The 25,740-nt window shown below is 38.0% G+C and overlaps 1 protein-coding gene across 7 annotated transcripts in view; it reads left to right on the forward strand.

Moving 5' to 3' along the window:
• Positions 1-12,017, forward strand: part of LOC147025402 (voltage-dependent calcium channel gamma-2 subunit-like) — a 54,161-nt gene extending 42,144 nt beyond the window's left edge. For 6 of the 7 annotated variants that reach the window (XM_085886371.1, XM_085886372.1, XM_085886369.1 and 3 more), the window contains exon 4: positions 9,132-9,855. In XM_085886371.1, the coding sequence (XP_085742497.1) occupies positions 9,132-9,700 (569 nt within the window). In that variant the 3' untranslated portion in view covers positions 9,701-9,855. Of the gene's footprint in view, positions 1-9,131; positions 9,856-10,836 lie in introns of those variants that run through there. The other variant, XM_085886374.1, reaches the window with a different exon arrangement.
• The last annotated feature ends 13,723 nt before the right edge of the window (positions 12,018-25,740 follow it).

Raw genomic sequence — 25,740 nt, forward strand, 5'->3', positions numbered from 1 at the left:
TCAACTTATGATTAACTTACAAGTAGCATGTGTTGACGTCTGTCAACGATCGCAGACCGTGCATACAACTCGTGGCCAGCGTAGCGGAACGTGTGAGTCATACGCCGGCATACGTCGTGAAATTTCAAGCATGAAAAAATTTGAGGACAACCGAAAAGTACAACGTTTAAAGCCAACGTACAACGATGTATGGCAGTGTTTTTCAGCGTGCTCTCAATGTTATCAAAACTTACCCATAACGTATTCAACGTGTGCCAGCGTTTTAGAAAAAATATTCAAAAATCGGCATACGTTGGCTAAAACGTCAAGGTGTGACCGGGCCTTTACTAACACACAGCAAACATTTATTCATAGTCAAACCAATTAAAAATCATGAGGCACATATTCAGGCCCCCCTAACAAACAGACGCCAACGTTGTCAGATGGAATGAAAACCCGTCATTCTTGTTACAAAAACAGCTAAAATTTATGAAAAAGCGGCCGAAATTGAAACCAACACAGTAATTTCGGTCGCAATAGCAAATATAACCGAAACCAACATGTTTATTCTACACGCAAGAACGGTCGTGACGGACACAAGAACGGACAATCCTGAAATAGAACGGTGGGGAATGGAAGCAACATCGGTTATTTCCATCGTGAAACGGCGGAGAACGAAGCGAAAGCGATTAATTCCGTTTACCATAACGTGGAAAACATGGCGGCTTGAAAAGTTCTTGAAGTTATGGTAAGTTAACTTTAACGTAGTCTGCCTTTAATATTTCATGTCTGTTTAATGAAAACCCATTTGTGGTACATGATATTATACAAGCAGCGATAAATGCGCCCTCTTGACTTTATGTGTGGCTGACATTTCGTGTAATTTGTGCCCCCGTGCTGCAGTGATCAGTGACGATTGATCGTTTATATTTGCAAGAGGTAAAATTTGATAGTAATAATAAATTGCGAATTCCAATAAAATAACAGTTAGTATGAAGTAAAAACTGTAAAAAGATCCCATACACGATCCCCTATGTTGAACTGGGCCTACACAACTCGCGATCCTACACTCGGGGGCTCGAAATACAGGCAAACCAAACATTATCATCACAACAAAATTCGGTTTAATAAATTGTTAAAACTACATCAGGTACGACCCACTATATATTATCTATATTACATTTATGTTCGAGGCACAAGCACTAAAAATTTACATACTGAAACAGGTCGTTCTACTGCATCCGCCATCTTGTTCGCACAACAGTAACCGGAATGAACCGCTTTTGTTTCGCTCTCAGACGTTTCACGACGGAAATAACCAATCTTGCTTCCATTCCCCACCATTCTGTTTCGGGATTGTCCGTTTTGTTTCCGTCACCACCGTTCTTGTGTGTAGAATAAACGTGTAGGTTTCCATTCTCGTAGACGCCGTAGATCAAGTCTGCAATGGACTTAAAGACTCAGACTTTCGGCCTCCTGCATAGGTACCGACAACTCCACACCCCATGATCCAATGAATCCTTGACTCCTCAGGCCCTACCCAGATGTCTATCAACCTCTGGCTCACAACATGTGGAGACATGTATATCACTGCCAACATAAGTGAATCTTTCTGTGACTTCAACATCCTCACCACAAACAGGAACAGACAAGATAGCAGCATTCAAGATGTCAATGCAAGCCTGGATCTTGGTTGCAACCCAGGAAACCTGCAATCCCAGCAGCTCCAACTCCTCATTCAGTGCATGTACACCTCCATAAGGATATCCAGCATTTCCACAAAGATTACTGCATCCTTTGCGAAATCAGGGTCAGAGATATTGACTTTCCCAAACGCTGCACTGCAGCTTGATATCTCTGATATCCTCCCCAGAATCCAGTCCAATAAAGTGCTGAAAAGTGTGTGGGCCAGTACACACCCCTGACAAACTCCAGTAACAACTGGAAATAAGTCAAATATAGAACCACCACATCTCACAGCACCCTCAGTGCCAGAGTGTACTAGTTCAGAAATCAGATTGATCAGTTTTGGTGGCACCCCACAAAGACCGAGAATCCTCCAGAGGACATCCTGATTCACTGACTCAAACGCTTTGCAGAGATAAACATGGACTGCTAGCAGCCCATGTTGAAACTCTCACCTGTGTTCAGTGAGAACATGAAGAGCAAGGACATGGTCAATCGCTGTCCTCTTTGGTGTACAGCTCGACTGCTACAGGTGCTGGTGCTCAAGCAGATCACAGTGAACCCCATCAATCATTATCCAAGCAAAGACCTTGCCTGGCACTGAGAGCAGCGTCACCACTCGGTAGTTGTTGCAGTCTTGGTGATCACCCTTCCCTTTCCAGAGAGGGACAACAAGGCCCCTCTTCCAGTCAGTTGGGATGATACCTGTGCTTCAAACAGAGTACAGAACTGCATGCAACAACATGAGCACAGCATTTCTACCAGCATTGAGAAGCTCAACATGGATGCGACAGATCCTCGGAGCTTGAGCCCTTTTCAACTGGTTCACCACAGCTTGTGTTTCCACAAACAAAGGTGGTTCACAGTTGATTGAGGGTCAGCAATCGGGATAGTCACACTCCTGTCATCCAACTCAACAGCTGGTGGGTCAGCCTGGTACAGCTGCTCAAAGTACCTGGCCCAGTGGGCCTTCACTTCGGACTCCTCTATCAAGAGCCCACCACCCTCCGCTCTCACTGCAGTGCACCGAGGGATGGGCTTGGAGGAACGCAATGCACAAATTTCTTTATTAGCTGGATGACAATCACTTGATCACAAGTAACCCCTTCACAGATTCCTTGTACATAGGCCTCCTTGTTCACCCTCAGCGAATGTACAGGTTTATGCCTAAGCTCCCTGAACAGCTTGGCTCTGCCATTAAGCCTGACTGGTCATTGGTATCCAGTATCCCTTGGAGACAGTTCTCCTGACAGTGCGTTCCACGACAACCACTGGCAACATCAAGGATGGTCGTCATGAAAGCACTCCACAACTCTTCAGGATCCCCCGAAACACTCACCCCCCTCCCCAAATCCCCACTCAGCCTGGTCGCAAACTCTTCAGCTACCCTCTCATCCTTGAGCTTGCCAATATCCAGCATAGGCTGGGATGGTACCATTCCCCTGGATTTGAGCTGAAACTTCAGAGTTGCTACAGCAAGTCTGTGGCCAGTATTGAGGAACTGAACACTCTGGAAGACCCTGCAGTTCTGGAGCATCCTCCAGCGACCATCAATGAGCACATGGTCAGTCTCCTTTACCACACCACTAGCGTTTGAACACCAAGTCCAGCGATGAGCCTGTGGGCACTGAAACCATGAACCAGCCAACCTAATTCCATGACTTCTTCCAAAGACAAGGAAATTAGTGCTATTCTGGTTCACAGTTCCAGATCCAGAGAGACCAACATGTCTCATAACCATCCCTATCAGTGCCAGTCGATGCATTGAAATCTCCCAGGATGTGAAGAATATCTCACCTCGGGCACAAATCAACCAAAGACGCGAGAGCGGCATAGAATGCCACCTTCACAGTGTGATCGCTCTCCTCTTTCAGAGCATATACAGAGACGATGGAAATGACACCCGAAGAGTGACGAATCCTCAGTCTCATAATATGCTCGTTGACCAGTGTTACCTCCATTATCATGGGAGTCCGCTTATTGGACATAGCAACAGCAACTCCTTGGGCATGGTAACCATCAGAAAGACCAGACTAGTCAGAGGTGTAACCACCAGATCTCACCACTATCCAGTCTCCAAACCTCAGAGTGCTGCAATACTGATGTTCAAACACTGGAGTGCAGATTATAGCAGAGACAGGTGAGCATCCCCTCTTAGAATGAGGATATTTCAGGTACCCACCTCAGGTTAACCCGAGGAGACCACCGTCTGGTGGATTACACGTGGTGGAGGAAAAGGGGAGGTGGAGGTCGATGGACGTTATTTTTACCTTCGCATTCTGCGAAAGGTTATGTTTTGGTCGGCGTGTATTTATTTATTTATTTATTTATTTATTCGTAATCTTGTGATTCGTATAACTCAAAAAGTATTAAACCGAATTGCATGAAATTTGGTGGGATGATTGGTTATTAGCCAGGAAGCATTCGATTAGATTTTGGGTTCGTTCGGGTCAAAGGTCAAGGTCAAGGTCACGAAAAGGTCAAAATCGTCTTTTTACGACAACACGGTCAATTTTTATTCAATTTGCATGCAACTAAATGCCAAAATGTTCAGAATTCAACGCCTCATCTTGTGATATGCAATATGACACAATGACGCCCATACTCTTGTTACCAGTTAGGGGTCAAAGGTCAGGGGGGTCACGACCTTGAAAAATATGCGGTTTTTGTCATAACGCGGTCAATTCTTGTCCGCTTTACATGAACCCAGCACCAAAATGTTCAGAATTTAATGCCCAATCTTGTGACAATGACGTCATAACACGTCACTAGTTGGGGTAAAATGTCGGGGGGGGTCACGCCCTTGAAAAATATGCGGTTTTCGGCATAACTCAGTCAATTCTTATTCGATTTGCATGAAACCAGCATCAAACAAGATTACCTTCTCTTGTTGAAACGTATTCACCGAGCTTGCGAGTGAAGACTCGCCAAAACGACGTGAGTTGATTGTTGTTTAGTCCGTAGCCCCCGAAAGTCGGGGGGGTCATGACATTATAGATATGTGGTTTGTGTCATAAGACCATTCATATGAAACCAGTTCCCCACACTCATACCAAGAACAAAAAAGTAGTGGCAGCGACGGTATGCGCTCTATGAGTGCCCGTTTTAGTTTTACATGTATTCATGTCAAAGCAATGGGTGGTATAATGAAAGCAGATCGCACAAAAAGGCAAAAAAGTGATGTCATGTAAAAAACAAAATTGCACAACATTTTCAGCGGGCGAGGCACCGCATGACACCATGGAGCCCAACACAGGCAGGTGGGGCCTGAACTTTTTACATCAATTGATGTATTTTGGTTGTGTTAAGCAGAGGGACAGCACAGAGTGACAGTGTGGGTAGTTTTGCCGTGTATCACCATGGCTTACAAACGAACAACCAAGCAGCTTGAACAGCACTCGCCAAAGCGGCTAAAGCACTCAAGCAAGCACTCCAACAAAATGGTTGATGAATGTCTGGCTTGGCAGGCAATAGCAAGCTGATTCGTAATGGGACACACCCTCAAAAATTAAATTTTTTAACATTTTCAGATTTCACTACAGATTTCAATTTTTTGGGTCTTTGAGGATCCACGACGTTCGATCCTCAAAGCCAAAATCATGTTTCAATTATATACTTCAATTTGTCCGTGAGAGGTCATTGTGGAAAATGACATCACACAATGCATGAAATTGCTCCAAGCTCCTAATTTGTAAATGATAGCACCTACAAAAGTGAGGTATTTACAAAAGTGATGTATTGAGGGTATGAAAAACAGGCATTCAAAGATATGAGGAAGGAAAGTGAAAACAAAGTTTATCGTTAAGAAACCGTTACGGCCTGTTCTCAGTCAAGGCATTGTTGAGCAGACTGAACAAAATGGCAAAAAAGTCCCTCGTGAGCTGACAGAGTGCTGAGCAAGATGGTGTGCCACCGTCTTTGTAACGGTTGTTTTGGTTTTGTTGTGATGGCCGAAATAATCTTCAAAAAGGGTGTTAAAATTTGCCCAAAGACCCATGTTTACCTCCACCACCGAAGGTGAAACGTGGTTATGTTTTCACCCCTCATTGTCTGTTTTTGTGGCTGGATCTGGATAAAATTTAGTGGGCAGGTTGGGTATGTGACAAGAACGAACTGCTTAGATTTTGGTGAATATCCGGATCCTGATCCGGCTACTATAATTTTTTTAGTGATTGTTCACCATTCAAAGGTAGGGCCAAAAACGATATATTGCACGATATCTCAGAAAGTGGTGGGCAGATTCAGATAAATCTTGGTGGACAAGGGTGTGTAACATTGAAGAATTGATTCAATTTTGCGGGAAGATCCAGATTTGAGATTAATTTGATTTTTAAAGTGATTCTCCACCATTGAGAGATCGGGCTAAAAACGATATACAGCGTGGTGTTTCAAAAATGTATTGGGCCCGATATGTTCTCGTGGATCAGGCATTGCATGGCAGAGGTTTGTGCTCTACTGCGTGCCCTTCTCGTTCCTTCATGGAAAGCTTGGGGCCACAAGGTTTCATGGTTTTGGAGTTATGGAGGAGACACACTGACTGACTGACACATGCAGACATTTATTATTTTTATAAATTGGATATGTTTGGTGGCCATCTTAGAAAATGGCCACCAAAGATTAATTTTCAAGACACCTCCATATCTAAAATCATTCAATATACAGTAGACTAGGTGTAAGTCGTCACCATCGGGACCGAGAAAAAAGTGACGACTTAGAAATGTGACGACTTACGCGTATGCGAACATTCATGATGACTGTGGGGTGAAGGATGAAGTCGGGCGTGGCCTGGACGCATATGTGTGAGAGCCGGCTATTGTACCAAAAGGAAAACACAATCCTCGGGGCATAGGTGGGGGTGAGTTGGTGAGTTGGAAAGTGATCAAGCAAAGATGGAATTCATGAATGAGTTTATCAAAAGTAAAGATAATGAACAACTCTGTAAGACAACTCGTATACCATCGGTGATGGTATGGTGACAAATTACATGACACACAGTCATCTTGGTGATGATTACCACTCAATGCCTATGTGTAAGTGAGTGCGGTAATGTACAAAACAAGCCAAGATAAAACCATAATCGGACTTCAACACTAAGCTCGATCGATCCTTTACTTCTTCGTGAAGTAATCCGTTATGTTTGAATGCCTCAAACTCTTGGGCATCTGGTGCATGAGAAAGGATTCAAACCGGTCATTGTATTCCATGATGTTGGCTGGGCAATCCTCCACCGAAAGACAGTATCGGCCGAATATTTGGCCGAATCGGCCGAAACCGAATATTTGGCTGAGTCGACATTTGCCGAAACCAGATGATGAGCGCGTCATCGACATCTTCAAAGGACACAAATTTCATACTTCCCACCGGCCTCACGATCTTCTCCACTTGTCCAAATATCTTGCCCTTATTCTTCAAGATATCGTTCAATGTCTGCCGTTTGATGTCCAACTTCTCAGCTATGTCTGTTTTCTTCATCAGTGGATTTGCCTCACAAAACTGGATAATGTCGTATTTTTCTTGGTAGGTTTTACTTGTAAGCTTACGCTTAGTCGCCGTTGTCCTGCCTGCAGTGCGATCAACGTGTGTACGCAGTTATAAATAGCCTATCACTGGCGGTGTACACCAATGAGCGAGCATCACGATTCCATTAAATCGGGCTTCTCATGAGACAGCAGTTCCGTGTGATGAGTTAGGAGTGGTAATTTACTTGAGTTTCCATTACGTGGGAATGGACAACATCTGACGACTTAGACGAAGTGACGACTTAGAGATGACGACTTACAGAGGGATGACCCTTTATTCAAAGGGATTTAACATGAGATAAATTCGGGACTTTTTGACGCTGCCAACTTCGGCGAAGTGACAAGTTACACGCTGCCGACTTACACCTTGTCTACTGTATGTATATATATATATATATATATATATATATATATATATATATATATATATATATATATATATATATATACATTCGTCAAAATTTGTTTCTTTTATGAAGAAGTGCATAATTATTTGAATATATATGGCTCATCTGCCTCACCTTAATGGCCATGAGGGAGCTCCTCTTTATTACATATGCAAATTTCACTGAACTATTTACACAGCCCACACGACCACCACCCCAAATATCCAAACTTCTTTCCCTTTTCTCCCTGTTCTTCCTACATTCCCTGAAACCTGTCTGTGTGTCTGTCTCTGTCTGTCTCTGTCTGTCTCTGTCTTTCTCTCTCTCCACCACACCCACTTTCTCTTGGTACTCTCACACATACACTCTCAACCCTAATTCATTCTCTCTCTCTCTCTCTCTCTCTCTCTCTCTCTCTCTCTCTCTCTCTCTCTCTCTCTCTCTCTCTCTCTCTCTCTCTCTCTCTCTCTCTCTCTCTCTCTCTCTGTCTCTGTCTCTGTCTCTGTCTCTGTCTCTGTCTCTGTCTCTGTCTCTGTCTCTGTCTCCCGCTCTCTCTCTCCCATTAATGGTGCATTCATCTATCTATAATTCCAGCAATGTGTGTGTGTGTGTGTGTGTGTGTGTGTGTGTGTGTGTGTGTGTGTGTGTGTGTGTGTGTGTGTGTGTGTGTGTGTGTGTGTGTGTGTGTGTGTGTGACCGCTGTTTCTCGACAACCACTGGTCCGATCTAATTGAAACTTGACAGATATATTGCTGGGGACCTGAGGATGTGCCTTTTCAAGGTTTGATATTAATCGGACAAGTGCTTCCCAAGTTATGGCCATTTATTTACCAAACCAATGACAAGACACGTTGTTGCGTGGGCGTGGCCGATGGGGAAGGGAAGCTCAGCCGCGTTCCCCATTAGGGGTTACAATGTACGGGCTTCCGGATAGTGATGACTTCATGTATTCTAATAATTTCTAGATTTCTTATGCGCATTTAAAGATAAACACAATGCCCCAAGTTATGATCATTTTCATATTAGACGGTGCATAAATTTTGGTAACATCAGAGTTAGCTGGTGTGCTCCGAATCAGGAAGTAAATTTTTTTCTCTCTCTTCTCTTCTCTTTTTGTTTTTCCTGGCGATGACATTGCGAAAAGGTAAAATATGTTGGCGCGAATTGAATAATTGGCCATTAAATCGCAATCTGTGACATGCGAACTTCCGGGCCACGCACGTACGGGCACGCGAGAGCGAAGAAACGGCCTGTGTGGTTGTTGTTTCTTGCTCGCGGTTGGAATTTATTATTATTTTTTTTACGGACATGCACTTGTACTAATAAATAGATGTCCCTATACTGCAGAAGTCACATTACAGCATATTTGGACTAAATCAATCGATAGTGGAATTGATGAACATTCAAATAAAACCAATAGGAAATTTTGTTGTTGTTAAGATATATGGGTTGAAACACATTTAGTTAAAGACTGCCACAAATTATATATTGAACTTAACTCTTCAAGAAGACCAATCCCTGATTCTCCTTCTCCACATGTTTTTTTTCCTTTGGCACACAGGTTTGAGCAACATTATTGGAATCATTGTGTACATCTCAGCAAACACCGGTGATCCCAATCAAAGCCAGTCGAAAAAGAATAACTATTCCTATGGCTGGTCCTTCTACTTTGGTGCACTTTCCTTCATTCTCGCTGAGATGGTAGGCGTGCTGGCGGTTCGGATATACATCCAGAACCATCGACTGGAACGTGCCAGACTCCGACCAGACTTCCTCAAGAAATCCACTTTGGCACGTCTGCACCCCAGCTACCTGTATGGCCTCCCACCACAATCACCGTCGCCCTGCTCTTCCCGCTCTTCTGAAGATGCTTGCTCTCCTCCTGGCTCACCGATTCCACAACAGCAGGGCATACCATCAATGCAACCCCCACCTCCTGGCGACATCGCACTTTACACACTTGGAAGAGATGGTGGCAAAGTCATTGGACTCAGTGATGCAGCTTTTCTCAGTCCTGGGCCTGGAGAGACACCACCAGGTGATGCAAGCTTTTTACATTCCCGCAACTGTGTGCACCCTGATATGAGCGACAGTGTGGCTGTAGCCAACCGCAGAACAACGCCTGTGTGACTATGGCCTTGACCTGCCATCCACCATAATCCAAGGGTTGGCTTGACATGCTCAGATGAAGCCCAAAGTCAGCTCACCACATATTTAGTCACTCCGTTTGGCTGTTCACATGTTATAGCTTTCACTGACTGAATGAAGCTTAAACTCTTCTGTAATCCATGGTGTCTTATGTACATCAATGCAGATCATGGATGAGCAGGACATTTATATCAGAGGGATGTAAGGGGAGTGAAAGAAGCAATAAGAGAGAGAGTGAGTGAGAGAGGATTGGGGTGGAGAGTGTATGTGTGAGAGTGTACCAAGAGAGAGAGAGAGAGAGAGAGAGAGAGAGAGAGAGAGAGAGAGAGAGAGAGAGAGAGAGAGAGAGAGAGAGAGTCAGAGAAAGTGCATGAGAGAGAGAGAGAGAGAGAGAGAGAGAGAGAGAGAGAGAGAGAGAGAGAGAGAGAGAGAGAGAGAGAGAGAGAGAGAGAGAGAGAGAGAGAGAGAGAGAGAGAGAGAGAGAGAGAGAGAGAGAGAGAGAGAGAGAGAGAGAGAGAGAGAGAGAGAGAGAGAGAGAGAGAGAAGAGAGAGAGAGAGAGAGAGAGAGAATGAATGCATGAGTGGGGGTAGAGAGAGAGTGTCAGAGAAAGAGTGAGAGAGAGAGAGAGAGAGAGAGAGTGTCAGAGAAAGAGTGAGAGAGAGAGAGAGAGAATGAATGAGTGCGGGGAGAGAGAGAGTGTCAGAAAAAGTGCATGTTAGAGAGAGAGAGAGAGAGAGAGAGAGAGAGAGAGAGAGAGAGAGAGAGAGAGAGAGAGAGAGAGAGAGAGAGAGAGAGAGAGAGAGAGAGAGAGAGAGAGAGAGAGAGAGAGAGAGAGAGAGAGAGAGAGAGAGAGAGAGAGAGAGAGAGAGAGAGAGAGAGAGAGAGAGAGAGAGAGAGAGAGAGAGAGAGAGAGAGAGAGAGAGAGAGAGAGAGAGAATGAATGAGTGGGGGTAGAGAGAGAGTGTCAGAGAAAGAGTGAGAGAGAGAGAGAGAGAGAGAGAGAGAGAGAGAGAGAGAGAGAGAGAGAGAGAGAGAGAGAGAGAGAGAGAGAGAGAGAGAGAAGAACTTGTCCCTAGATTACAATGCCTCCTCTGTGTTGAATGCTCTCTCTTTTCAGGTTATTTCACACAAGACCACAAACCTCCAAAAATGGCTGATGTTTCAGTTGTGTAAACAGAAAGGCCGGAGTCTTACAGATGAAGATATTTTTTTCGCAAGCTTGTGTAGATGTCACTTCTTTCTTCTGTCACTGTAATTACAGGTGAACTGCTCATTTGTTGTGGCTTATCCTCTGTCACAAGGCCTCTTGTACTCCACCACGCAAAGATGGCCGATGCAGTCTGTAAAAGTGCTGACACCTGTGACTCGCTCCTTTTTTGTTTTGGATCTATAACGAGTATCATCAATAGGTAAACTCTCCTTGTAAAGGACAGATCCCTTTTTTTTCGTCTTTGTTGTGAAAGGTTCTGCCATTTTAGGGCTGTACGAGCTGCCAGGGTGTTGGTGTTGTATCAAGCGAAACGTTTTTGAATTTAAAGTACCTATTTTGCATCGTAGGCAGCAGCAGTGCTTTCGCTTTTACTCGTTCGGTGGAGAGATGCATGTGCACTCATAAGGCAAAGGTATTCTTCACATATTTATTTTGTTATTTAATACCTCTGCTCGAAAATGTATGCATTTAATTATCGTAACTGAATAAGAGATGAAAAAAATATTATCCAGATCGTTGATGTCCGATTGCACTGTGCCACTGTCCTGCTTTGGGGTCACTTCTTATTCTTGTGTGGGTCGAATACATTATGATAAAATTTCCATGCACAATGGCAAACAGGGAGAGAGGAAGGACCTGAAAAGGTACTGTACGTGGGACTGCATACGTGCGTTATTTTGAATTTTATGTATTTATTTTTGAGGGACATTCTTATCATGACGTATAATGGGGAACCAAAAAATATCCTCCAATCACACATGTTCCTATCGAACGTCTCTCATTTGGTTTTTGGGGAATGGAAAGGTGTTTCCTTCCCCCATTGAGGTACCGTGGAACCAACCGCCTGCTCGCTCTTGCTATTAGGGGAAACTTATTTATTTTTGTGTCATGCTGTGAATCCTTGCTTGATCGCCAATTTATTTATTTATTTTTCCCAGCGATTTTGCTTGCCGTTTGTAAGTGCATGAAGCTTATAGCTGATTAGTGCTTGTCCTCTCGGTGATTAAAAAAAAAAGAGAAAAAAAAGGAAAGATTGGCTGATTATTCGAACCAGACGTTAATAAACATGCTCTGATGGCTGACGGCCACTTTTGAAATCTCCATTTATTGTCTGGAGGGATGTACGGTGGACACCAACCTACTCTTTAGATGTTTTTCTTGAAATTTCAAGAGTACGACTTGAGCGACTGATGTTTAAACAACACGCTGTGACAACTGTTTGGTCTCCTGTTGCACCCCCCCCCCCCCCCCGGGTCAGTGCACGTGCAGAATTGCTTCTACACCAGAAGGCCTTTAACAAGCAAAGGCGGGCATCCTTCATTTGTTTTGTTTTTCCCATACTCATGAATAACCTCCTGGGGCCTTTGAAAGCAGACCGGTATATCAATGGAACGTGTGCTCTGCAGAAGAGTGGCTCCAAGATGATTCCCATGGCCATGCAGCGAAAGGATGGCTGTTGCTTGGAAAACTTAACTCGGTGAGGATTTCATTTATTTTTCTTAATCCAGGAGAGATATAACTCAGAATAATTAAGTGTTTCATCTCGACGCTATTACAGTGTTTTACTTTAAGTAAAGTGTCCACAAGGAAGCCGTTATTGTTGAAGGTGGGTGGGAAAGATAGGAATAATATTCTGTGCTCAATGGTGGTTGGGGAGGACACATGCCCAGGAGTGGTACTCAAACTCTTGCTGATGAATCTAAATATGTACTTGTTTCGACACCTCATGTGACAAACGGTATTAAACACAAGTGGGCAATTAGACAAAACAATAACACTTTTTACACAAACGTGCATTCATCACATCGATCTACCTTTCTCTCGAGTGTTTCTGTGATGCTCGATGGATTGGTCGGTCTGGAGTCTTCCCTGCTTGATGGGGCTCTCATATCTCAACATGCAGTCATGCAAAGCAGGAGGGTCCAATATTGTGGGCATCGTTGGGATATCTTTGGAAAGAGTTGAGGAATCAAGGCCTTATTCTTTCCCAGCATGATACGGTGGTTGGTAGCCTCCACTTCCCAACAGCTTTCACCTGATCATGCACACCTTTTTCCCTTTCAGCCTCCCCAGTCCCCCACCCTTTGCAAGACAAATATATGTTCATCAAATATTTCCGTTTTATCCCACCTTTCAAATCGCCTTCTCTTGTCAACACAATCCCACCGTTCCTGGCATTCCTTCAGTGGTTGTTCATCCTCATTTCATACCTTCTTCTTCCTCTCACAACTATGCAAGATCTTCTTCTTCTTCGTTTTCTGTGAATCTCACCAAGCTTGTCCACAAATTCACTCGAGATCCTTTTCCCACCATGTCAGCCTGTTTTTAATGAAATCGACTTCATTTCCCCCCCCCCCCAACATTTGTCGGGATTCATTCCATCTTGGCATTTCATGGAAATGACAAATTTTGTACAATCACTGTGATGTCACCAAGTTTGTCATGTAAAATGTACATTATGTTCCATCCATGTATTGCCTCCCACACATGCAAGTTTTTCCTCATGAATATTTATGCTCCGCCCATGTCATGCCTCATTCAGTTTTTCCTCATGAATATTTATGCTCCGCCCATGTCATGCCTCATTCATATTTTCCCTCATGAATATTTATGCTCCGCCCATGTCATGCCTCATTCAGTTTTTCCACATGAATATTTATGCTCCGCCCATGTCATTCCTCATTCATATTTTGCCTCATGAATATTTATGCTCCGCCCATGTCATGCCTCATTCATATTTTGCCTCATGAATATTTATGCTCCGCCCATGTCATGCCTCATTCATATTTTCCCTCATGAATATTTATGCTCCACCCATGTCATGCCTCATTCATATTTTTCCTCATGAATATTTATGCTCCGCCCATGACATGCCTCATTCAGTTTTTCCTCATGAGTATTTATGCTCTGCCCATGACATGCCTCATTCAACTTTTTCCTCATGGATATTTATGCTCTGCCCATGACATGCCTCATTCAACTTTTTCCTCATGGATATTTATGCTCTGCCCATGACATGCCTCATTCAACTTTTTCCTCATGAATATTTATGCTCCGCCCATGTCATTCCTCATTCAAGTTTTTCCTCATGAATATTTATGCTCCGCCCATGTCATTCCTCATTCAAGTTTTTCCTCATGAATATTTATGCTCCGCCCATGTCATTCCTCATTCAAGTTTTTCCTCATGAATATTTATGCTCCGCCCATGTTATGCCTCATTCATACTTTTCCTCATGAATATTTATGCTCCGCCCATGTCATTCCTCATTCATACTTTTCCTCATGAATATTTATGCTCCACCCATGTCATGCCTCATTCATATTTTTCCTCATGAATATTTATCCCTCATTCATATTTTCCCTCATGAATATTAAAGCTCCACCCATGACATGCCTCATTCAATTTTCCCTCATGAACATTTATGCTCCACCCATGTCATGCCTCATTCTTATTTTTCCTCATGAATATTTATGCTCCGCCCATGTCATGCCCCATTCATATTTTTCCTCATGAATATTTATGCTCCGCCCATGTCATGCCTCATTCATATTTTCCCTCATGAATATTTATGCTCCGCCATGTCATGCCTCATTCATATTTTGTCTCATGAATATTTATGCTCCGCCCATGTCATGCCTCATTCATATTTTTCCTCATGAATATTTATGCTCCGCCCATGTCATGCCTCATTCTTATATTTCCTCATGAATATTTATGCTCCGCCCATGTCATGCCTCATTCATATTTTTCCTCATGAATATTTATGCTCCACCCATGTCATGCCTCATTCATATTTTCTCTCATGAACATTTATGCTCCGCCCATGTCATGCCTCATTTAATTTTTTCCTCATGAATATTGATGCTCCACCCATGTCATGCCTTATTCATATTTTCTCTCATGAATATTTATGCTCCACCATGTCATGCCTCATTCAATTTTTTCCTCATGAATATTTATGCTCCGCCCATGATGTGCCTCATTAAATTTTTCCTCATGAATATTTATGCTCCACCCATGTCATGCATCGTTCAATTTTTTCCTCATGAATATTTATGCTCCGCCCATGACATGCTTTCGTTCAATTTTTCCTCATGAATATTTATGCTCCGCCCATGTCATCCCTCATTCATATTTTTCCTCATGAATATTTATGCTCCGCCCATGTCATTCCTCATTCATATTTTTCCTCATGAATATTTATGCTCCGCCCATGTCATGCCTCATTCATATTTTCTCTCATGAACATTTATGCTCCGCCCATGTCGTGCCTCATTTAATTTTTTCCTCATGAAAATTTATGCTCCACCCATGTCATGCCTCATTCATATTTTCTCTCATGAATATTTATGCTCCGCCATGTCAGTAGGGTGAATATACTGGTTCTGGCTCACTTTTCCCCATGTAAATGAATGGGGGATTTTCAGCGATTCATATTTTTTTTTCCCTAAAAATAAACCCCCTTTTTATCCCAAGGTATATTTATTTGTCTCCCCTTTTAACCTGGGGACACTTTTTTTTCAAATAATCCATGCAATAAGATAAAGATTTGTTAAAGGTGATTCGAAAGAAATATCTGAAACGTCTAAGACTCGGGACACTCTTTATCAAATAACCAATGCATATTGTTTAGCTCACTCATTGAACCTATAAAGATTTGTTCATTCTCAAATTCCTTCAATAGTTTAATTTTCTTTGCACAATAATCCCCATCTAAAATATTGAAAAACAAAACATTTGAATCTTTATATTTTTTAAGATACCCCTTTTGTGCCATTACGAAATGATAAACTTCTCTTAATGCTCTTGTTTGACCACCTCCTGAGCCACATATCATTTTGAGATTATAGTAAATTGTTTTTTCATTGTTCAATTGATAACCATCAAAGTTTTCAGTCCATTCAAGGATATTCATTTTTTTCTTTACATCCTCAAACTTACTACTTTTTAAATTGATTCGCTTATTTGTTTTATTTACCTTTGTTTTTGTTATTTTTTCACATTCATTATGTTTTCCATTTATATACCAAGACTGAGATTTTCTCCATTCTTTAGTTTGATTAATACTTGGTTTGACCATTTATATAATGCAAAAAAACGCGGCGGTAGCCCTTAAAAAACCCTAACCCATCTTCCCATCGTTAAAACACAATCTATTCTATTCACTCTATCATAAATATCCATATGGAACACAATCTATTCCATTATCTAAAATAAATCTCTTATCATCAAAGGCTCCAAATGCCTTTTTATTTACTTCTTCACTATATATGTTATGTTTATAACTTCTTATTGTATTCATTTTCCTATATTCTTCTTTCTTATTCATCAAACAATTATAATAATTTCTAAAAGTTATTGATTTCTTTATCACATATTTCTTTATTCCCTTTAACCTCTTATCAATCTGATCACCATACTTATAAGCATATGCCTTTGCTCTCAATCCAATAAACTCACTCACTACTTTTCCACCCAACTCATCCTTAAACTTACCAATAACCTTTTCATTCTTTTTGGAAAATAACTCACTCTTCTTGCTGAAATTACTTGTATCATATACTCCAATATTTTTCTTCATATCTTTATAAACATCATCAGTTTTTATATCGAGGATAAAACTATCAGTGTCCATATACAACAATGAAACATTTTCACCATACTCTTTCTTTAAGTCATTATACAAATAATCATACATCAATATCTTTGATAAATCAAGAACTGCTGTTCCAATATAAATTGGTTTATCCATTACAATACTTTCCTTTTTCATATGAATTGCAGAAAAGTTCTCTGAAAAAACCTCTTCTCTCTCAAAACTTGGTTTATTTATCAATCTCAAAGCTTCTTTCCAAGATGTTGCGAATCTAATGTTTTGCCTGTTTCTAACATTTTCCATAGTCTTTCCAAATACAGCATTATTCATTAATTTATAAAAGTCCCCTTCAAATTCTACTTTTGTATTTGCTCTCATATCTGTATTGAATTGAATATACTTTTTCACCCAAGGACTTTGTTTAAATTTTAAAACTCTATGAATTTTAGCTACTCTCAATCCTTCTCTCAAAAACTGTTTTAAGCTTCTCTGATGCAAAACATATCCCTCTTTATCATAGAATGTTGTTAATAACTTTTCTGTTGATTTGCCTTTAATATTAAAACTTTTATAATAATCACTGAACCATTCTTTCTTTGGGGTTTCTTTCTCACATGCAAAAGGAAGGTCTTTATGCTTATTATGAAGATCACTCGGGTACCTCAAATCAACTTCAAAATAATAACCTTCTTCTTCATCATTCAATTCCTCTTGAGAAGAAATAACAATATTCATCAAAGCCTTTTCATAATCCTTTTCTTCCACCCACTCTAATTTACCATAAGGCAGAGATTGAGACATTGCCCATCCATACAAATTATTAGCATCAAAATACATCAAATAATTACTATATTTTTCACTATCATAATTTGGAAGATATTTATTATTTGCTTTAGCATATCTTTTTGAACATACTTGTGATATTCCACCTCTCTTGGACTTCTCAATCATCAAAAGCATATCAACATCATTGATTAAATCTATATCTTGTTTTGTCATTTTCAACATTGCACTCCAAGCTAAACCAGGAGCTGTGAAATAGTGGGCAGGATCTAATCCATAACAATTTTTATGATGACAGAGTGATCTAAAAGCTTCAAAGACATCAGCTAACAATAAAACATCTGTTTTTAGATATAAATCATGATATTCTCCAAGGTTCTTTATCTTAAATATTTTCCATATTTCTTGTGCGTGTTTATATTCCTTATCACTTATCTCTTCTTCATAAAGGTTATAATAGAAACTTTCTTTTGAAGGAAGTTGTGTTTCTTTAAATCTCATAAATGAATCCATATAATCATAAGGATAAATTCCCTTACTTGTAAGAATTTTCTCTTTACTTTGAATTTCATTCCTTGTTTGAATTTCCGCTCTCGTGAGAATTCCTTCGTTAATCAGAATTTCATCTTTAATCTGAATTTCCTCTTTAGTTAGAATTTCATTCATTGTTCAAATTTTCTTTATAATTAGAATTTCCTCTTCAGTTAGAATTTCTTCATTAATTTCCTCATTAATTAGAGTTTCCTCTTTACTTTGAATTCTCTCTTTAATCTGAATTTCCTCTTTAGTGAGAATTTCCTCTTTTTGAAAGAATGAATTAAGATTTGGAAAAGAGTCCGTGGAGCTTAGATTTGATGCGAGGTCGGTGAGTGGTGTTCCCATAAACTTGTAAGAATCTAGAAACCTAATACGAGTTAAAGGTTTTGTGAATATCATTTTTGTAAATGAAATATACTTTTGACTTGTGTTTGTTATGGCAGAAATATTCCCTGGTGTTTTTGAAAGTTCATTTATAAATAGATGTGTATCATAGTTGGCGCTGTTGTGAAGAAAGACTGGAATAAAAGAAGGTAATTTATAATTAAGATTACAACAGGAATGAGCGGGACCTCTATATTTACCAGTAAGATGACAATGATCTCTAACTTTAGACTCCTTCAATTTCCCCCTCACAAATATGACAGATATTGTTCTTTCTAAATTCTAATTTTTCTTCTTTAGTTAATTTCATCGGTTCATTTGTTTCTTTCATTAATTTAGTGAGTCTTATACAATCCTTTTCTAATCGTTTTACAAACTCTTGTGAATCTTTTTTTCCACTATAATGTTCAAGTTTGTTATACTTTTCTCCAACAGATGATTTGATATAATAACAGAAACCACAAGGAATATGTTTTTGATATTTATTTGTATATGATTCTTTTGGATTAGGAGAAGCAGTATTTATCTTTTTAAGGATACATTCAAAATCAGCATATATCACAAATGGGTGCATGATAGATTTATTATAATCTTCAAAAGAAATCTTTTCACCAGGTTTAGGCATTGTAATTACAGCTGATTTATGATTACTACAATATTTTGAATGTTGTTCTAATCGTTCTTTTGTATGAAATGAATTAAGACATCACTTACAAGGATATATTTTGTTTGCTGTTCTGAATACCTGAAAAGAGATTAATCTTGATAAATTATTGATGTATGTGTAATGTGAATTATTTCCAACACTAAAATATAAAAGACCAATGTGTGTTTCTTCATTTTTATAGTTGTTTGAAATTTTTAATATTTGAACTTTGTTTGTATCCGTTAATCCATATACATTAATAGAAAGATTATTCTTTTTCTCAAATTTAGGAATATCTGTTGGTGGCATTGGGAATTTAAAATCTTTAATGTCCAAGGTATTCTCATATTTCATATATTGTTTTACTCTTTCTGAATTACATTTTGGTGGATGAAAGTGAGCAAGAACAGACCAGAGAAAACATTTATTATCATTGTTCTTAATATTAACAACTGCCTTCTTTAGTTTTATTTCTTTTGGTAATTCAATATAAGAAGAAGCTTGAAGAGGGTTTGATTTTAGAATGTGTATATCTAAAAAGATGATTTTTTTAAATATTGAATCCACTTCCTACCACTGTATTATCAACATCCTCCTCTTGTTTTGATAGTTCTTCATAAACCCCACTATTCAAAAAATCTTGAAATGATGTTATAAAATGAAGATCTGTTCTCATATAAGGAGTTTGTTCTTCATCTTGTCTTTTCATATTCATTTTCACTCCCATATAAAACTTTAAAGTTTTCATTTCTTTTAATGTCTTTTTAATAACTTTTTCAACATCAGGTTTCACTATTTCAATTGATTCAGCTATTGATGATGGACCGGGTTCTCCAAATTGAAAAATCCTTATTTTTATATGCCCTTTAAATGCCCCATCAGTGTTTTCAATATAATAGTCTCCCTTTACTTTAAACTCATTTTCTTGTGTTTTTGTGATTGAAGATGTCTATTATAACTACTCTTCAAAACATCCTTTGAGCAGATATCACAATGTTTTCTTTCCAACTCAAGAGGAGATATTTTATGAAATAGATTAAATGTGTGTTTGTTGGTTCGGAGGTGTTTTCTATAATGTTTATATTTGTGATTACAAACATCGCAGTATGTTGTATTCACCATATTTATATAATAAATCTTTGCTTAAACTAAAATTTTCTTGATGAAAATTTCGTTTATTTTACAGGTGCTTTTAATCTGTGCTTAAAACCATTTTATCCTCCAACTTTTTGACTTAATAAATACACTGTTTCAAGACACAAAAGACAACTTTCAATCAATCTCTTCATTTGTTAAAGATACTGAGAAATATGTCAAGGATGTAAAATTGAACAAAGATAAATATAACAACTATTGGATAAAAACTATTATGGTAAATAATATGAGTTCTTCAATTTCCTTCAGTGGAAGGGCTTTAGCATACCTGGTAGAACATCAATTAAAGTATCTCGAACAAAAGTTTCTCCTCTCCTTCTAGTAATATATTCAAAACTAGAAAAAGCAATGAAACAAGAAAAAGTATCAAAAAACAAAAACCTTATGGATGAAGCTTTAGAAAGAAAAGATAAGACCATCTGTAATATGCAAGGAGAAATTTGTATTTTTTTCAACAACCCTAAAGATGTAAATCCTGATGAAATAAAGGATGTTAATATATCAGGTGAAATGACATTTCGTTCAATAGTAGTTAACGATCATTTTAAAATTACCTTTAATATAAAAAATGTTGTCGTTGAATCTGGTAATGAAAAAAAGTATATTGATATCGATGGTAATATTATTAAATATGAGTCAATATACAACTGAAAGTATTGATGAATTTCAGTTTAAGTAAAGTTTTACTTTATAAATATGCTAGACTTTCCTGATTTTCCATATGACAAATTTGAGAATTGTCCTGCGTGTGAAAGACGGGGATTAAACACAGAGTCAAAAGCCTATAAACAATGTATATTCTGTGATTATCTTCTAATTAATGATAATAAAAAATATAAAAAGGAAAATAATTCTTTTAGATTACACCAAAAATGAATTACTTTACAAGATTGATTAGAGAAATGAATGTAAAGTATGAGGGTGATAACACACCTTTCCTTACAAGGGAAGAAACTGAACGTATAAGAGAAATGTTCAAAGGATTGTTGTTATATATTATTCATGGATGTAATTTTCAGGGAAATATCAACACAAGATATTGTATAAATAAAATAATGGATTATCTTGAAATTAAATCTGAACTTAGGATAAAATATAGTTTCGAAAAAAGCCAATAATAAATTAAGTAACCTGTTTTCCAAAGATATAAATGAATGATTTTTTTTACCCATTTGGGAAAATAAGATAAAATTTAACAACCATAAAAATCTCCCAAATTCATTAAGATGCCTCATAGTTGGTTCAAGTGGATGTGGAAAAACCTGCTTACTTTTGAAGATGCTCCTCACTCCCAACTTTTTAGATTATGATAATTTAATAATTTTCACAAAGTCGAGTTTTCAACCAGAGTATCAACTACTCTCACAAGGTTTTAATGCTAGTCTTCAAAAAGAAGATATAATCGGTTTATTTAAACGTCAAAAAAACCTAAATGATTATAACATTGAAGATATAATTCAACTATTTTGTGATACACAGAGATGTAAAAAGAAATCAAATCCTATAACTTGTATTCTTAGTGATAAGACGGATGATATACCGTCTCCCCAAGATTTGGATAAATCAAAAAAGAACCTCGTTATCTTTGATGATTGTGTTAATGAGAGAAACCAAACGGTAATGGACAGCTACTACACAAGAGGGAGACATTCTTCTTGTAATTGTATTTATCTTAGTCAATCGTACTTTCAACTTCCTCGTCGTTCCATCAGAAACAATGCTAATACTTTTATTTTATTCAAGTTAAATTCAATAGATATCAATAATTTTTGGAGAGATAATTGTTCTACATTATGTAGTAAAAACAAATTTGAGGATTACATGAAGCACACGACTGAAAAATATAAATATATTGTTGTGAAACAAGATGAGATATTAAGGGATATATTTTTTGTTTTATAAACAATTACATATATAAATGACAACTATTATTGTAAATCTTGTGGGTAAATCTGCTTCTGGAAAAAACTTTCATAAATCAAGGTTCTTTTGTAGTACAAATGAGAATATTATAAATTTACTGAAAAAACACCCCGTGATACGCATTGTATCAACAACAACTAGAGCAATAAGACCTGGAGAAGTAAAAGGTGAAGATTATCACTATATTTCAGTGGAGGAACACATGCGATTGAGGAATGAAGGTCAAATATTTGAGGAGGTTTCTCTTGGTACAACAAAATATTCACATTGTAAGAGTGAGTTAAGGAAACTAAAATCTGGTGGTCTTGGGATATTAGAAACTAATCCAGAAGGAACGAGACAAATTATTAAACATCTGAGCGGAGTGAAGATTTTATCATTCTGTTTTGATGTTGATGAAGAAACTCAACGCAAACGTATGAAAAGCAGAGATGCAAGTATTAGTGAAGAAGAAATTACAACTCGCATTAATGTTAATAAAGAATTTGATGAAATATTTAAAGAAAAGGATTTATTTGAACACATCTACTTGAATGATGAAGAAAAGGAAAATTTCCCTGTTGATCTTTACAATTCATTAAATTATATTTTACAATAAATAAATGGATGCAAAAGAAAGAGCAAGAAGATTTAAGGAACATCAAGAGTTGGTTTCAAAAGTTGTAAAACAGCAGGAAGACATAAAGAAGAAACGCAGACAGAAACTAACGGGCGAAGAAGCATTTGAAAGAAAACAAGAGAAATTTTTTAAACCACTTTTAAAAACTTCCCAAGAAAAAATGAAAGATGTTTCAACAGTTCCCACAGTAGAATATACTCCTAAAAAACTTCAAATGTTAAAAGATTTTGATCAAATGACGGAGGAAGAATTAGAGCATTTAGGAGAATTAAAGGTATATGATGATGAAGGTTTATTTCAACAACTGGAAGAGATTAATCAACCCCCTGATTATATTGTGAATGCTCTTCAAAACAATGAATATTCAGCGGATTCAAAAACCAAAGCAGGACTCATCCCAACAGAACAACCAGCAATATTTCATCTTCTTCAAGAAAAGGTATTGATATTTAATGATGAATTAAGGTTCTTGGGTTCTGCTCAACCCCCTGTTAAACTAACTCCGAGGTTAATGTTTCTTCTCACAAAAGATGGAAGACAAGGTTCAACTGTGAGGGATGAATCAAAGTATATTGATAAACCATTGGATATGGAAAATAATGATGATAGAGTATATATTGATCTGCTGAACACTCTAAGTTATAGGGTTATTCTTTCTGGTAAAAGTAGGAAGAATGAGAAGGAGAAAAACATTATTCAGGCTTTAAGTATCCTTGGTTCAGGTGTTAGTTTTCTTCCAAATGACCCATCGCAATTAGTTAATAGACTGTTATTGTTGTTAGGTAGTAAGAAGGCTGGAAATAACAATTGTTTTAATGAAGCATCAGCCATTTTAGACCAGTTGATGAACATGAAAATAATTAATAAATATCAATATAAAGACATTTTATCTCATATTAAATAAGATGAGAAGCACAATCCTTGGTTTCAATTTCACAACAAGCGACCACACATCTTCATTCCCATACCCACTACAACTTGACACAACAAAAGAATATGAGGCATCTTTATTGTCCATGGAAACTTATAATACCTTATTTAATAAAAGCGAGAAAAATGACAAGTTTAGTTATAATCCGGGAAGTGGATACAAAACGATAACAGTCTCACCCGGAGCATATGAGATTTCTCAAATATCTTCCGAAATTGCTCGTCTTATGAAAGAACAGGGTGATGAACCAAAAAATATTGTTATAGACATTCAAAAACATACTTCAAAATCAACGATTAAAGTTAAAAATAACTACAAGGTTGATTTCACAATTGATAATTCATTTAGAGAGTTATTGGGTTTCTCCGCAAAAAAGATTGAAACTAATGGGACGTTTTACAGTGATAATGTCATTCAAATATCCTCAGGAATAAATTCGGTGTTAATTCACTGTGATTTGATTGATGGTGCTTATAATGATGGAAAAAAAACAAATGCAATATTTTCATTCAGCGCATACTCAACCCCAATTGGTTATAAATTCAATATGGAACCCAAAAAATTGGTTTATCTCCCTGTGTCAGGAAAAACCATACACAGAGTAAATTTTAGGATAACCGACCAAGATAATCGTATGATTTCTTTTAATGGAGAAGTTATATCCATCAGAATTCACCTATGTGAAGTTTTCCAATAAATAAATACGATGGTTATTGTGAGGAAACACGAGTTGGAAAAATATAAAATAATTACAGGGGATGGGATGTTCCTTTCCCCATACTACAAGGGTGAAGGTATGTATTTTGGTAGAGGATACTATAAACCTAAGAGACAAAGGGGTGTTGGACATCAATTTAGAGGAGATGGGATAATTGATACTCTCATGGGTATTGGTTCAACTATTCTTAAACATAAAGATCTAATTGGTTCAACTGCTTCTGCTGTGGGAAATGTAGCAGGTGCTGTAAAGAGCATAAAAGATGCCCAGAAGGAATCTCATAAATTACAAGCAATAAAAGAAATTAAGAAAGGCAAAACTCAGTTGTCCCCCCAAGAACGACAGAAAATAATTTGAATACTTGGATCAGGGTTTCAAAAGTTTGAACATCTTTTTTTCCTAAATAAATACAAGTATGGAAGCAATTGATAGTATCTATGATTTGGATGATACTATTATTATCTCAAACTCCACTAAAAAAGAAGATTACTTAAAGGTAAATGCAATAACTGGAACAGACTGGAATACGAATGGCCCAAAAAGTTTTGAAATAAATAATCAACAAACCTATTTGAATCTCTCCGAAAGTTTCTTGTTGTGTAAATTTAAATTCACTAAAGCTGGGAATAACACAAACGCTACACTTGTAAATGATTTCTTCTGGAAAATGTTTGATAGTGTGCGTTTGTATATTGGAACACAAGAAGTTGAAGCGTTTGAGTATGTCTCTGCTGTATCTGAAATGATGAAATTTACACTCTATACATTCAGTGATAGAATGGAAAAGGGGTCTGTCGAAGGTTTTATTCCTGATATGTCAACGGGAACAAACACAGACCCTGGATATACTCAAAGGAAAGGAATGTATAATGATGATACAAAAGCAGAAAATAGTTTTACTGTGGCAGTTCCTCTTAAAGGTATATTTGGATTTTGTGATCATGATAAAGTTCTGTATGGTCTTAAAATTAGATTTCAACTACAAAGGAATGATAATGAAAATCGATTGCTTTTTGGTGTTGGTAGTGCTTTTGGTGATCAGAATAAATTTGTAATTGAGGAAATGAGTTGGTATATCAGTGAATATACTCCTAATCTTAAAACAGAAGAGATGTTGAATCGAAGACTTAACTCAAAGAAACCACTCAGTGTATCATACCTCAAAAGAAGATGTCAACACGTTAAACTCAACCAAACTACTTACACGTGGAATTTGGGTGTTCTGGAAGGAAAGCCACGATATCTGTGGATCATTTTTAAAAAGCCAGATGGTGATACTGCGACTGATAAGAATAATGCATTGAGTGATAATGCTAAGGTGAAACAACTTCACGTTTCTCTAGATGGAACATTTTATCCACGAGATAGATTGGAAATTAATTGGGAAAAAAATGATTTTGCTGAAGCATACAAGTCTTACCAAAAGGTGTGTGAAAGTAATGGAAATAAAGAACCTATTTTGGATATGACAGCATTTAAAAGTTTGTATACAATCTATGCGTTTGACCTGAGCGCT

The sequence above is a fragment of the Eptatretus burgeri genome, chromosome 6 (assembly GCF_056783735.1).
Source record: "Eptatretus burgeri isolate ZD-2024b chromosome 6, Ebu_testis_v1, whole genome shotgun sequence".
Taxonomy (NCBI): domain Eukaryota; kingdom Metazoa; phylum Chordata; class Myxini; order Myxiniformes; family Myxinidae; genus Eptatretus; species Eptatretus burgeri.